General features: G+C 37.4%; 1 protein-coding gene across 4 annotated transcripts in view; it reads left to right on the top strand.

The window, feature by feature from the left end:
- ckap5 (cytoskeleton associated protein 5) overlaps positions 1-14,014 on the top strand; it is an 81,473-nt gene that overhangs the window by 31,274 nt on the left and 36,185 nt on the right. For all 4 annotated transcript variants that reach the window (XM_052029348.1, XM_052029347.1, XM_052029345.1 and 1 more), the window contains exons 18-32: positions 942-1,036; positions 1,298-1,355; positions 1,436-1,561; positions 1,666-1,799; positions 2,105-2,279; positions 3,169-3,282; positions 3,881-4,009; positions 4,084-4,278; positions 6,094-6,220; positions 6,815-6,915; positions 7,586-7,711; positions 7,834-7,983; positions 8,559-8,762; positions 10,444-10,579; positions 10,952-11,145. In XM_052029348.1, the coding sequence (XP_051885308.1) occupies positions 942-1,036; positions 1,298-1,355; positions 1,436-1,561; positions 1,666-1,799; positions 2,105-2,279; positions 3,169-3,282; positions 3,881-4,009; positions 4,084-4,278; positions 6,094-6,220; positions 6,815-6,915; positions 7,586-7,711; positions 7,834-7,983; positions 8,559-8,762; positions 10,444-10,579; positions 10,952-11,145 (2,064 nt within the window). The remainder of the gene's footprint in view (positions 1-941; positions 1,037-1,297; positions 1,356-1,435; positions 1,562-1,665; positions 1,800-2,104; positions 2,280-3,168; positions 3,283-3,880; positions 4,010-4,083; positions 4,279-6,093; positions 6,221-6,814; positions 6,916-7,585; positions 7,712-7,833; positions 7,984-8,558; positions 8,763-10,443; positions 10,580-10,951; positions 11,146-14,014) is intronic.

The raw sequence follows: 14,014 nt of genomic DNA, 5'->3' as shown, positions 1-14,014 counted from the left end.
AGTGATGACTGACTTGTGCAGAGTTGAAGTCTTTGTATATAAATAGAAATATTTCAGAAATCATTGAATACCTTTTTAAGAAAACATTCTTCCTAAAAATAAAAAGGGAGAAGTTAGGCCTTGAAGAAATTGGGAGTAACGAAATAAATGGTGAACTAAGCCATATTGAAATATAAGATCATAATGGGTTCTGTCAGAGTGAATGTGGACCAGATGTTTGAGACTGGTGAGGGGGGAAAAAAATTGAGGGTGGTGAATCTTTGGAATTCTTCCTGAGAGTAGGTGAAGAATGGTTATTTAAGACGGTGGTTGATATTCTGCAGATATTTGAAAATGGAGAGTTGAGGTTGCATTTGGCTCAGCTGTGATCCTATCAAATAGAAGCAGGTTTAAGAGGATGTGTGGTCTTTTCCTTCTAATACCTATGTTCATGGGGAATACCTGATGACTACTCTCTGGTCTTAAAAATTATTTTAAGTGGGCTCTAATTTCAGGAATTCCATAGTTGGGAAATTTGAAATATTTTAGACATTTGGCTTCTAACCTAAATCTCCAATGAAATAACAATTGGAAACTATGGAATCATTCACATGAGGAGCTCTTGCCTAGATGGTACTCGAGGTCCTAAAGCTGTGCAGATAGTTTTAGTGTTGCATCGCCTAAATTTCTGCTGCTTAAGTTGTACAATGCACACCTGTGGATGGAATGGAGAAATCTTGTCATTGTAATTTGACAAAAGGGATAATGTCCAGCTTTATGCATGACAAATGTTTGTGGGGGATGAGCACTTGATCTAATATTTACTGTAAGACTCGTGTATTGATTTTTTTGCAAAAAAAATAGGCTAAAGATTATGTGCAAATACAGTTTGGATCTGCACATGATCTAATGTTCAGAGTTGAAAGCAAGTGTTTTGACAGTTGTATGTAAATTGTCTGCAGGTTGTTGCCATGGCTTTTGCACAGAAAAATCCCAAAAACCAATCTGAAATTCTAAACTGGTTAGCAAATGCCATCAAGGAGTTTGGATTTGCTGGGTATGTTTATTTTTCAGCTCGTGAGTAGATCTACAATTATCTGTTTTAACTGCTTAAATTGTGTTTGAGTTCATTACCAAATTGTAGAATATGTTAAACCAGAGTTCAATATTTAAAAACAAAATTGAGTTTAGTTTTAAAATTGTAAGTATTGTTGATATTAAAATTTACTAGCAACTGCATTAAAAATGTTTCTGTTCAAAACTAGAAGTAACTTTGGAATTCTCAGTTTTATTGAGTCTAGCAAATTTTTTTTTGCAGGCTCAATGTTAAAGCTTTCATCAGTCATGTGAAAACTGCTTTGGCTGCAACAAACCCTGTGAGTAAAACTATATTTGATCTGTTTGTTTCTATTTAAATGGTTTCCAAATTAATTTTGTTTTTGATCTGTTTCTGTAGGCTGTACGAACATCAGCAATCACTTTGTTGGGTGTAATGTATTTATACATGGGCGCACCTTTACGGATGTTTTTTGAAGATGAAAAGCCAGCATTGTTATCTCAAATTGATGCAGAGTTTGAGAAGGTAAATTAGAAAGAAAATTTCAACTTAACACTAACTTCAAGGCACCTAATTTTTAAAAGAATAAAATCAGATCTCAGTGAGCATTTAAATCCTGCTTTTTACAGATGCAGGGGCAAACTCCCCCTGCTCCCATTAGAAGAGTGGTTAAGTATGATGCTGATGAAGAAGAAGCAACTGAAGAACAAGATGATGAGGAGAATGGAAATGTTCAAGATCTCTTACCAAGAACAGATATAGGGTAAGTTCCCAAATTGTGAATTTAGCCATAAACCATTGTCTTGAAGTCTGACCAATGCAAAAATAATCACCATATCTCAATTATATTGAACAATGGGGAAAAATAGTAAGAAGACTGCAGGTTAAGGAATGGGGTTGAAACTGCAAAGTATTCTCGTCAAATTGTATTTGTAAACTGTGGTAAAGGCCTGAGTATGTACTTCTATTAGCCACCCACAATCTAAAATGCATTTTCATAGTGATTTATGGATATTGAGCAGATGACTTGATATAATGGCATTATAATTGAACTTTTAAAATGTACAGCGACAAGATTACTTCGGACCTTGTGTCAAAATTGGGAGATAAAAACTGGAAAGTGAGAAAAGAGGGACTGGATGAATTGAGTACAATTTTAAATGAGGCAAAACTTATACAGCCCAATATTGGAGAACTTCCTGGAGTATTGAAAGGAAGGCTCAATGACTCAAATAAAATTCTGGTAAGTGGTACACCGGTGGTGAAAATTTTATCTTGGCCATTATGTATTTTAAGTATATTTGATTACCTGATGTAAAATTTCAAAATGGCTACTTTTGAATATTTTCATTGTATTCCAGCTGTGATCTCTCGCACAGGTTTTTGGATTAATCATACCTGTTTGGTTTAAAATGGGACAGATAAATAATTTTAAGCAGAATTCTCACTTTATAAATTTCTTGATAGGTAAGGTCTTAGATTGCAATCTGGAATTGCTGTTAATTTACTCTAAAGACTTCAGTTTTTAATTTGTTTTTGGGAGGCAATTACAATAGATTATTTGCATTGCTATCTTAGTAGCAGTTCCATGGGGAATAGGTCCAGTTTTTTATGATTACCTTCATTCCTGGTTGGGAATCCTATGTAGATGGTGACAGCCTTCGTCTCAAAAATTACCATGTAAATTTTGGACCTCAAATGTCAAGCAGTTTGAAATTGTGCACACAATTTCTGGATTGCTACATGAACAAGATTTGGAAATTTTCCAATCAAAAGTAAAATGTATTGCTTAGTTTGGCTAATGTTTAAATATTCAGAATTCCTTGCATTTTTTAATATTGTTTTTAAGAGGGCAGTTAATTGTATTAATTGCAAGAATCCAACATACTTCTAAACTGCCCTGTAAGAGGGAAAATGGATATGTAATCCCTTAGTTTTGTCGTCATGTTGAATGAAATTTAAATTGCAACCAAAGTTTGCACTTCTGTTTATGTTGAACTAGTAGTACCATGACTGTAGATCAATAATAAATCTAATCTTTGCTATAGGTCAGTTCCATTTCAATGAATTTATCTCGTATTTTTCTTGCAAAACACTTTGGAGATCTGAATCTGTTGTTTGATTATCTTCAGGTTCAACAAACACTTGCAATCTTACAACAGATGGCTACAGCTATGGGGCCAAATATTAGGCAACATGTAAAGATACTGGGTATACCAATTATTACAGTTCTCGGTGATAGCAAGGTAAGAATTAAGTATCTTTTTTTAAAACAAATACTTGTGACCTTTGTTTAAAACTACAAATGTTTAGATTACATTGGTGAATGTTCTAGACCAATTAAGTCTATCACTTCAGAGTTTTGTGGCATATATTTTCTGGGTTCTGATGTCAAAAATTCTCCATTTGTTTTCAGTTTTTTCTTCTTTGCCACTCAGAATTGGTTCTCGGTCACTCTACTGTCCTGTTATGCAGATATATTTTCAACTAATTTGAACTTTGTTATGGAAATTTCTGACCAAAGCTGTTTTCAGTACATCTTAATTTATAGTAATTTGCATCTTCACACCGTCTCTAAGTCCATCTAGTTTTTGGACTGAGTCAATTTACTTTGAGTTTTGTAAGTGTCAGAGATTTCCTATCTGTACTAAATATTTTCCTTGCAAGTTAACCTTGCACCTTGTTATTTACACAAAGTAGATGGCTGCTTATTGAGCATCAATAAACTGGTTGCAGAATATATACAAGTTGTCTGAGATGTCTTTTAGTTTTGTGAAGTAGAAATTTAATGAAATTTAAATGTCAGTTTGTACCTTGAATTGAAGGGTTATTTATTTCATCCAGAATAATGTTCGAGCAGCAGCTCTTACAACTTTGAATTCGTGGGTTGAGAAGACTGGTATGAAAGAATGGCTCGATGGTGAAGACCTTTCAGAGGAGTTGAAGAAAGAAAATCCTTTCCTCAGGCAGGAGGCAAGTCCAGTCCAGCTGTTATCTTTGAAAATATTTTATTTGATCAGAATGCTTAAGTTATATTTACTGTTTAGTTGCTAGGTTGGCTGGCTGAGAAATTACCAACACTGCGATCTGTGCCCACGGACCTCATGCTTTGTGTACCTCATCTGTATTCTTGCTTGGAAGACAGAAATGGAGATGTTCGAAAGAAAGCCCAAGATGCACTGCCAACTTTCATGATGCATCTTGGCTATGAAAAGATGTACAAAGCTGCTGGCAAATTGAAGGTATTGTGTTCAATCTTTTAAAATGTAAATCACCATCAATTTATACATTGGAAGATTTAATCAGAAAATTTAACTCAAATGAAATACCTACAAATACTTGTCCTACTGATCTGATAATCATGTCTTTCACTCCCATTGCTCATAAGCAGAGCATTATCCATCAGAAAGCATGTAGATGGCTTCACCTGCTGTCAGGTTTCTATGGGTGACATCTGATTTTTTTTTAGCATAAAGACATTGTGCACAAATACCCTTGTGCTCCATTTCTGTAGATGCAGGAATTGTGCACCATTGCAGTATGGACCCCACAGTCTGAAGCAGAATATGAGCCATCCCTTTGGTTCATTTCCCCTTTCATCATAAGCACCAGACTGTATGCAAGGCATTGTTGTTTGATTAGTATAGGCAGGGAGCAATGAGATGGACTGCTCTCCATTCAGGCAGGTTGGACTGAACTATAACATGTTCCATGTGGCAAATGAGCAGGATGTTGTGCATCTTTGTCTGATCCTTACTCGTGCCAAGCCATGTAGATCTAATATTCATCCCTCCATTCACTGCCTGCAGCTTCGGCTCAGTACTTTCAGCCTTGGCTGGTTCATTGTGGCACAAGATATAATCATTCAATTGACTAAGCTAATGCTTTTTATTTTTCACACATGCTTGCACACAGATTTTGGGCACTCGTCATTCTGTAATTGGCACGTTTAAAGCTATATTGTTTAAGTGTTTCCCTCAGTGAAAAATCCATTAATGAATGTTTTGATTTTCAAATTCTCAAAATGCTGACCTAGGAAAATCTTTCAGGAAAATGCATGCTGGAGAGTCTAGGTGGCATTGTTGAGATTCAAGTGCAAGAAGTTAACGCCTTCATTTAATAAGCTTCGATCTAGAAAATGTCTTGAAAAGTAAACAATGTTGAAGTGACCAAAAGGGAGACAAGAGACTGAAGATACTGGAATCTGCAGCAAAAGAAGGGTCTTCACCCAAAACATCAATTGTCCATTTCCCTCTACAGTTGAGTTACTCCCAGCAGTTTGTTTTTGTTTTGCTTGAAGAGACCGAACATGTATAACTGTTGCCATTTGGTAAATAGAATTGCAGTTTTTTGGTATCATTGATCAGCAACTTGTAAAGGATTGTTGTTTTGTGCAGACAGTATTGGAATGGATTTCTGGAACCAAATGATCATTATTTGTGAGCTCAAGTTGCTTTGTTTCTCTGGTTTTAGAAAGTAGTCTTGTAAAAAAGGCCCTTAACACTTCTCAGCTGCAGACTCTGGGAGTACAGGCATCCCCATGTTCTGGGAACAGGGTTTGTGTTCCTAGGAAACGGTCTGTTTTGTAGTTTTCTATAATGAAACCACTTCATCTTTGCATGCATCAAGAAATGTGGGTGAGAAAAAGTAAATCTTGTTTACTTTTTTCACCAATTCCAAGAGAAAGAAGTTTATTCTGTATCTAAAAAATTTCTATGTTATGATTTGTGAATTCTGTAAGTGCAAATTTCCATTACCCCTGAACGGCCGTAATGCAGAGGTCACCTGTATTGACGCAAAAGTTATCAAATGCTAAGAGTTTAGAACAGATAGCCAGCATTGAAGGTGAGATTCTGTTTTATTTTTCCCTAATATATGACAAATTACTTAAGTTAAATAGTTATACAAGACTTAATACATTTTGACTTTGGTTATGGAATTTGAATTTGTCGGTTCAATTAAGTCATGTAATTATTTTTCATATTATTTGCTATTCTGGGAGCATCTGCTCTTTGTAATCATTATAGCCATACATGAAACACTTCTGCTTTCTTAAGCCTGCCTCAAAAGACCAAGTGGTGACCGCTCTTGAGAAGGCACAAGCCATTGTGCCAGCTAAACCAGCAGCACCAACTAAAACATCCTCGAAATCAAATGCAGGTGCAGCCAGGCCACCAAGTGCAGGTAACCTAATCCTTCCACTAAATACTTGTTCTGAACTTAATGTACCCTACGTTTCTGTTCTTGAACTTTAATGGGGCTCTTGTAGATTTTCAGCCCCATTCACCACTTGGGAATATTGTTAAATTTATTGTCCAGAGCAAGCTTGATGTATGTTTTTACTCCATTTGTCACGGGGAATGACAGATATTTGTTGTGATAAATGGGATCTATCAGAGTTTCAATGCTGGAGAATGTCTTGTGATTGTTATAGCGAATAAATGTAATATTCTACAGTTGAGTTTGTCCACTTAAATACTTTACAGTATTTTACTTGTAAAATATGTTTAAGCTTTCTAAATCTTTTTGTTCATCTCATTTGTGTTTGGAAACAGTCGTAATTCAATTGAATTTTCTCACCAATTCATGTTCCTTTTTTTTTTAAGTGTTTTGATATTTCAACTGCACCTTCACATTCCCCTTTGCTCAGCAGAATCACTATCACTTATGGCAAACTCATCATCAAATATTGTGTTTTAAATGTTTCCATTACTTTGTTGTTTTAACGTTAAACTAATCTATTAAACGGTTGATCTCAAATTCTGCTTTCATTGATAGCTTCGGCACGTGTGAACAGTGCCAGTGCAAATGATGAGGCAGATGCATTTAAATCTGATGCTAAGAAAGGCAAATCGACTGGAGTTGCTTCCAAACTCAAGGTAATATTTGTTAATCTTCTGTACAAGTTGTTGGTGAGATCACACTGAGAGCATTGTGCACAGTTCTGGTTGCCCAGACCTAGGAAGGATGTCAGTAAGCTGGAAAAAGTGCAGAAAATGTTGACAAGGTCGTTAACAGAACTGGAGGGCTTAAGTTAATAGGATAAGCTGGCACTTTTTTCCCTGCAGTGTAGCAGGCTGTGGGGTGACATTGGAGAGGTATATAGAATCACGAGTAGATAATGTGGATTGTTTCGGTCTTTTTCCCTGGCTCAGGGAGTCTAAAACTAGGGGACGTAGATTTAAGGTGAGAGTGGAAAGATTTAAAATGGACCTGAGGGGCAACTTTTTTTTTCCCCACACAGAGGGTGGTAGCTATATTGAACATGTTGCCAGGGAGAACTGTAGAGGTGGGCACAATTGCAATGTTTAGAGGACATTGGGACAGGTAAAAGGATATAAAAGGTTTAGAAGGACTTTGTTTGTCTTGTTGATTTCAAAAATCCTTCACTGTTTAAGAAAGCATTGTTGTTAGTGCTAAAGTTGTCGAGTGGGTTGGTGCACTGCCTTAATTCCATTATGTTGGTATGTGCTTTTATTTTGAGTTTTTATATAAGCAAGGGTGAGTGGATGTGTTGATTTTGTTCTGAGTTGACCTTTACTTTTCCAGTCTGCACCCAATAAGAAAGTGCCAAGTAAGCCAAATATTAAAGATGATGATGATAAATCTGGTCCTATCTTCATAATTGTTCCCAATGCAAAAGAGCAAAGAGTAAAGGATGAAAGAGCTTTAAAGGTAGGACTTTTGGTTTAATTGCTCTACTATGTTGAATAGAATTGGCTGTTTGAATGCTTTGAAACTATCTTTCACATTTCAAAAATAAAATTCTAGTTTTACTGAAACTTGTTTTGCGTTAGGTGTTGAAATGGAATTTCACAACTCCCCGGGATGAATATTCAGAGCAACTGAAAACTCAGATGTCTAGCTGTGTGGCTAAGTGGCTGCAAGATGAAATGTTTCACACAGATTTTCATCACCACATTAAAGCTTTAACAGTCTTGCTGGAGGTAAGGAATTTTAACAAAAATTATAATTTTGTTTAACTTGGTTTTCTTTATGCATGTATATGTCCTATGATTATTTCAATATATCCATACCTAGACAAAAAAAATATGATGTTTGACGTATTTTGCATCTTAGTGCCAAATCTGAATTCAGTATGAAATGTCAAATTTTACTTTCTTCTAAGATTTGAAAGATAGCTGAAGGAAGAAAATTGCATTGAACTACATTTAACTGCATCTGGACTTGATTAACTGCTATCCAATGTACACAATGGTCAACATCATTGGCCTTTGTTAATTTATCACTAAATTTTGGCTCACTAATATGGCAGTGTAAAAGTTTTATTGTAAAGATGTTGCTCTGGATCTGAAAGATTACACTGCATTCAGCATTGATTTTCTCCTTTTGAGCTCAAAATATTTAAACATTTTGGGCATAACTTGGTAAGAAACTGCTTCAGGAATGATCAAACTCTTCGGCTGTTGAAGCAATGGCATGGGATAAAAGAAGGGATTTAATGCCAAATATTCACTTGGCAAAGCTTAATTGTGCTCAAATGTAACTAATTTTCTTGCAGCATTTGGAAAATGAAATAGAAGGGACTGTTGCTTGCCTGGATCTCATTCTGAAGTGGTTGACCCTACGATTTTTTGACACCAACACAAGTGTGTTGATGAAAGTTCTTGAATACTTGAAGTTATTATTTACAGTGTTGAACAAAGAAGATTATCATTTAACTGAAAATGAGGCATCTTCATTCATCCCGTACTTAATTAATAAGGTAAATTGCTGTCAGCTTTTCAAAAAGAATAACCCTTCATATCTGTAAAGGGGGTGTGGGGAGAGACCAAAAATGTTTTGCCAATTCTGAGGTTGGGGGCTGGTAGTACATTTTTAAAGTGGGCAAGTTGCGATGCTACAGAGCTGAATAGGTTTAAAGAGTGAAGGAAAAGGGAGGTGCATGGTGGACTGGGACAACAATGCAAGTAACAGTCCAGAATTATGAGCACCTACTGCAATTACAATAATTTTAATTGGATTGAGTGTATAGGTTGTGGCTGGGTTTGAGTTTAAACTACAAACTGCCAGCTGAATCTATGATACAGTGGTAATGGACCTGGTGAAATAAAGGGAAAGGTTTGTTCTTTATACCTGGCTAAAATATTGGGTTGGTAAGGTAACAATGCAGTTTACAGTTGAGGGGTTAAAGAAAGGAGTTGAAAAACAGGCCTTTATGTATATATACCCAGAAGAGCACTTGATTAGATAAAGGGGAGCAAATGTGCAGGTTAATGAAAGATGCAGAAACTGCAGTGTAGATGGTTTTGACGAAAATTGCAGAAAGGAGGAGAGATGCAAGTTTTTTGTTTTCATCAGTCTAGAACTTTTCATCAGTTTTTCTCTAACCATTAACAAAATAAACCAGTACTGGCTGTAGTTCTATTTATTGAAATGGGCCATACTTTGGTTAGGAAACCTTTTGAAGAAGGTGGGAAAATTTTGTATTGAAGTAGACCTAATTGAATTAATGAGAATTGATACCTTTAAAGGACCTTTGACAAAGTATCTCATAATAAACATGAACAGAATTAAAGCCCATGAGAACATTGACAGTGATGGCACAGATATAAATTTTAAGAGTTGGATAGGGAAAAGTTACACTGGTTGTATTTCAGAGTTGAGGGATACAGTGCATTGGAGCTGGTTTTATGCACAATACAAACAATGTGGTTATTGAGGAAATATATGGCCATTTTGGAACTGAAAATTGTAGATGACACAAAATTGTGGAACCTTTCCAGGGAAAATTTATGAATCTGAAAATCTCAGTGGGATTAGGTAGCAAAGTATAGGATCTGTTAGAATTGAGATTATTGGAGCAAAAATACATGAGCTAAAACAGGTGAGTGAAAATATAGAAATCTGTGGAGGAAATTTATCCAAATTTTTGTCAGGCTGTTTGAAAAGATTCATAATGTAATGCTTCAAAGAAAAGGAATTATTCAGAATTTAAGCCATAATTGGAGGGAGGGCTGTTCATTTTAAAGAAACACCAACAAATCGTCTTTAATCTTAATTCTGTGGTTTAATGTTAATCAACCAGAGCAGTAATTTTCTGCCCAGTACATTGAACATTGTTTATCTGCTTGTCTATGAAGCTTTAGGTCATGCTGAATATGTTGGGAAGGGACAGGTACAAATAATAGGTTTGGGGTGTGATGGGTTTCCTGGCAACTGATTTTTAGTTCAGAAATTGGGATAGTTTTGGAAAAACTTGGAATCAAATGACTTGGGGTGGGAGGGGTGTTTGTTTAAATTTGACTGTCACATGTTTATTGAAACTGAATATTTCATTTTGAAAATTCACCATCTTCGAAGACCCAAATGCGTATGGAGTTGTGAATGGCTTGTATTATGATTTGCAAGGTAGAAAATTAAGCTGTGGGTAATTTGTACTTTAGGTTGGAGAACCAAAAGATGTCATTCGTAAAGATGTTCGATCCATTCTGAACATGATGTGCAATGTTTATCCAGCGAGTAAAATGTTTAATTTAATTATGGAAGGACTCAAATCCAAAAACTCAAAGCAGCGAGCTGGTGAGTGTTTTTAGTGCACATTACTGTGGATTTTCATTTTTGTTTTAAACATTAAAATCAATGCTGGAGTATGTCCATGCCAGCATCCCTGTTTTTTTTTGGTGTAGAGTGTTTGTGGTTTAATTGATCATCATGTGGCAGATGGAAGATAGAGGTGAAGGATTTTATTGTAGCTAAAGCTGTTCATCCACCATCCCTTCCCTGCACCCCACCTATTTACCACAGCTCAAGTTCTTGAATTACCCATTGTGATTCATTAAATCACTGTAACTGCTGTCAGAAGTAGCTACAGCCACAAGGGTTGATCGAGTATGTATACAGACTGCAGCAGATGTGTTGAAAATACAAATTTTTGTTTGCTTTACTTTTCAGAATGCTTGGAAGAGCTGGGTGCGTTAATTGAAGCTCATGATTTGAATGTTTGCCAGCCAACTCCAACCAAAGCACTCAAAGAAATTGCATGTCAGATTGGAGACAGAGACACATCTGTCCGTAATGCTGCCTTAAATACAGTGGTTACTGTCTACAACATTTGTGGAGATCAAGTTTTTAAATTGATTGGGAATGTAAGTATATTCCTTTTTGTCAGGAGTGGTTCTGGTTAAATAGCTTCAACTGCTACCATGTAATTTTAGTACAGATTTAAGTATTTCCATTTTTTTATATTAAAGCAATGAAGAAAAGTTTGAATGCAGTTGCAGCCATTGGTGTTTTGACCCTGAATGCATAATCTTTATCTGGAGGGGTTGGAGAATACTATGTATTCTTCTGCTAAAATGCCTTTGATTTGGCAGTTCACCCTGCTGCCTTCTGTCCTTCAGCTTTATTAATTATCGTGACTGATAGCAAACCATAAAAAAAATTCCCTGCATATGATGCTACAAATCCAGTCTCTGCATCTGCTATATTCGACGAATGTTTATTGCTTTTACTTTTTGGTCATCATTATTCCTATCTCCACATATCGCCAGATCTGCTGTCCATATACTTTGCCTCTGGTCACTATTCCATATTTGGTTCCAGATTGTTATAAATTTGTGCACTTGAGAGGTGAGTCCCCATGACATTCTGCCCACTTCCAACCTTATTGTTTGAAGTGGTTAGTGTGCTACTCCCACTTCCCTTCTGTCACTATTTTTTCCACTGCATATGCTGTAATCTACTTTAAAACAAAAGGGAGGTAGAGGAGACCTGTTGACCTTTGAGCTAGCTTCACCAATAAGATTGTGGCTTTTTATAAACATTTATTTACAGGATGTGGGTGTTAGTGACTAGAACAATTTTTGTTGTCCTCTAAGCATAGTTGGTAGAAGGACCATTTCCAAGTTGAGTCAGCTAATCAGTTGTAGGGCTGAGGTCACATAGGCCAGACTGTAAGGACGGCAGACTCTATTCTTTTTGTAAGTGGACAAGATGGCATTTTTAACAACAATCTGCAGGTTTTCACTATTACTAATGTTTTGTTTACAGTAGGATAATAGACCAATAACTCTCCAGATCAATTGTCCAGGTCTTTAGATAATTAATTACTCCAGTACTGTACTGCAGTACTCCTAGTCCTCTGGTTTCTCCTACCATTATAACTTCTGTTAGAATTCAATACAGGGTATTCAAGGAAGGTAGGAAAAGAAGGATAGGGTAGACAAATTGGTGGCTGAGGAGCTGATGCAGGAGGGTGCGATTCAGATTCTTAAATCTTTGGGATCTCTTGGGACAGATGTAACCTATTGAAGAGAGATGGGTTGCATCCAAACTAACCAATATCCTGGTAGGGAGACTTGCTAGAGCTACTTGTCCAGAGTAGTGGTGTGGTAGATGAGAGAGTTAAGGCAAGCAAGTCCAGTTGGCAGGACAGGAAGTGAGGAAGGACTGATGGGCTAAAGTACATTAATTTTAATCTAAGAAGCCTGACAGGTAAAACAGATGAGCTTGGGGCATGGATTGACAATTATGGCTATTACTGAAACATGGTTGAAGGGTGGGCAGGACTGGCAGCTTGATGTTTTGAGGTACAGATGCTAACAGTGTGATGGAGGTGAAAGGAAGGAGTTGCGTTTTTGATTTGGAAGAACAATCCCCTGGGGGCGTCGTCCAGTGGTATTTATTTATTAATCATGTGTACAGTGAAACACATCTTTTTGCATTACTGAGAATGTGCTGGGGGCAGCCCGCAAGTGTCGCCACTCTTCCGGCGTCAACATAGCATGTCCACAGCTCCTAACCTGTACGTCTTTGGAACATGGGAGGAAACCCATGCAGACATGGGGAGAACGTACAAACTCCTTACAGACAGCGGCGGGAATCCTGGGTCGCTGGCGTTGTTATAGTGCTACGCTAACTGCTACTCTACCGTGCTGCCCACTGAGGCTCTGTGGGTAGAACTTAGGAATAAGAAGGGGATAGAATTGCCTTTTGAGATTGTACTGTTGGATCCCCAATGGTCAGCAGGAATAAGGGGAGCAAATATGTAGGGAGATTACAGATAGCGGTAGGAATAATAGGGTTAAAATAGTAGGATCACATGAGGCAGAATGTTCAGTGTGTCCAGTAAAGTTTTCCGAAGAAACGTGTAGATAGCCCTACTAGAGAGGAGCAGCACTTGATGACCTTTTGGAAAATGAGGCTAGCCAAGTGACTTGGCAATTTTTGATCTCGGTGTCATCTACATACTTCATGAAACGACAGCTAGATGTAACAAAATTTGAACTCTGCTTCAAAACATGATGAATAACTAAAATGTTAAGGAAACATGAGAAAATTCCATGGTGACTCGCTCATCCACTCATCCCTCTGCACCAATCCCCATCTCTAGCCAGGCACGCGCTGCTTCAACTGCGCAACGTGTTAAACCTGCCCCTTCACTGCCTCCATCACCACCTCCAGGGCCCAAAACAATCCTTCCAGGGAGGTAGTCTTTCACATGCAAATCCATCAGTGTTATTTATTGCTCCTGCTGCGGCCTCCATTGATGAGAACTGACAATGATTGGGGGACTGCTTTGTTGAGCACCTCAGCCCTGTCTCCCGTATCAGCCGGTTTCTCCCGGTGGCCAGCCATTTCATTTCCACTGCACACTCTCACGGTGTCTGTCCACGGCCAAACAAAAATTAGAGGAACAACACCTTGTATTCCACCTAGGCAGTCTCCGCCCTAGCAGCATAAGCAATGAATTCTCAAACTTGCCGTAACTGCTCTCCCTCTGTCCCTTTTTCCCCTATTTATTTTTTTTCTCTCATTTCCTCCCATCGCCCTTGCCCGCAGTGTGTTCCACACACCCACTCCTCGTGTAAAATTAAAACTTACCCCTGACGTCCCCCATCCCTTCCTCCAATCACCTTAAAATTATGTCCCCTCATGTCAACCATTGTTGCCCTGGGGAAAAAGTCTCTGACTGTCCACTCAATCTATGCCTCTTAGCATCTTGTACACCTCTAT

This window comes from Pristis pectinata, chromosome 14 (assembly GCF_009764475.1).
Source record: "Pristis pectinata isolate sPriPec2 chromosome 14, sPriPec2.1.pri, whole genome shotgun sequence".
In the NCBI taxonomy this organism is placed as follows: domain Eukaryota; kingdom Metazoa; phylum Chordata; class Chondrichthyes; order Rhinopristiformes; family Pristidae; genus Pristis; species Pristis pectinata.
This window is presented reverse-complemented; position numbering and strand designations above follow the sequence as displayed.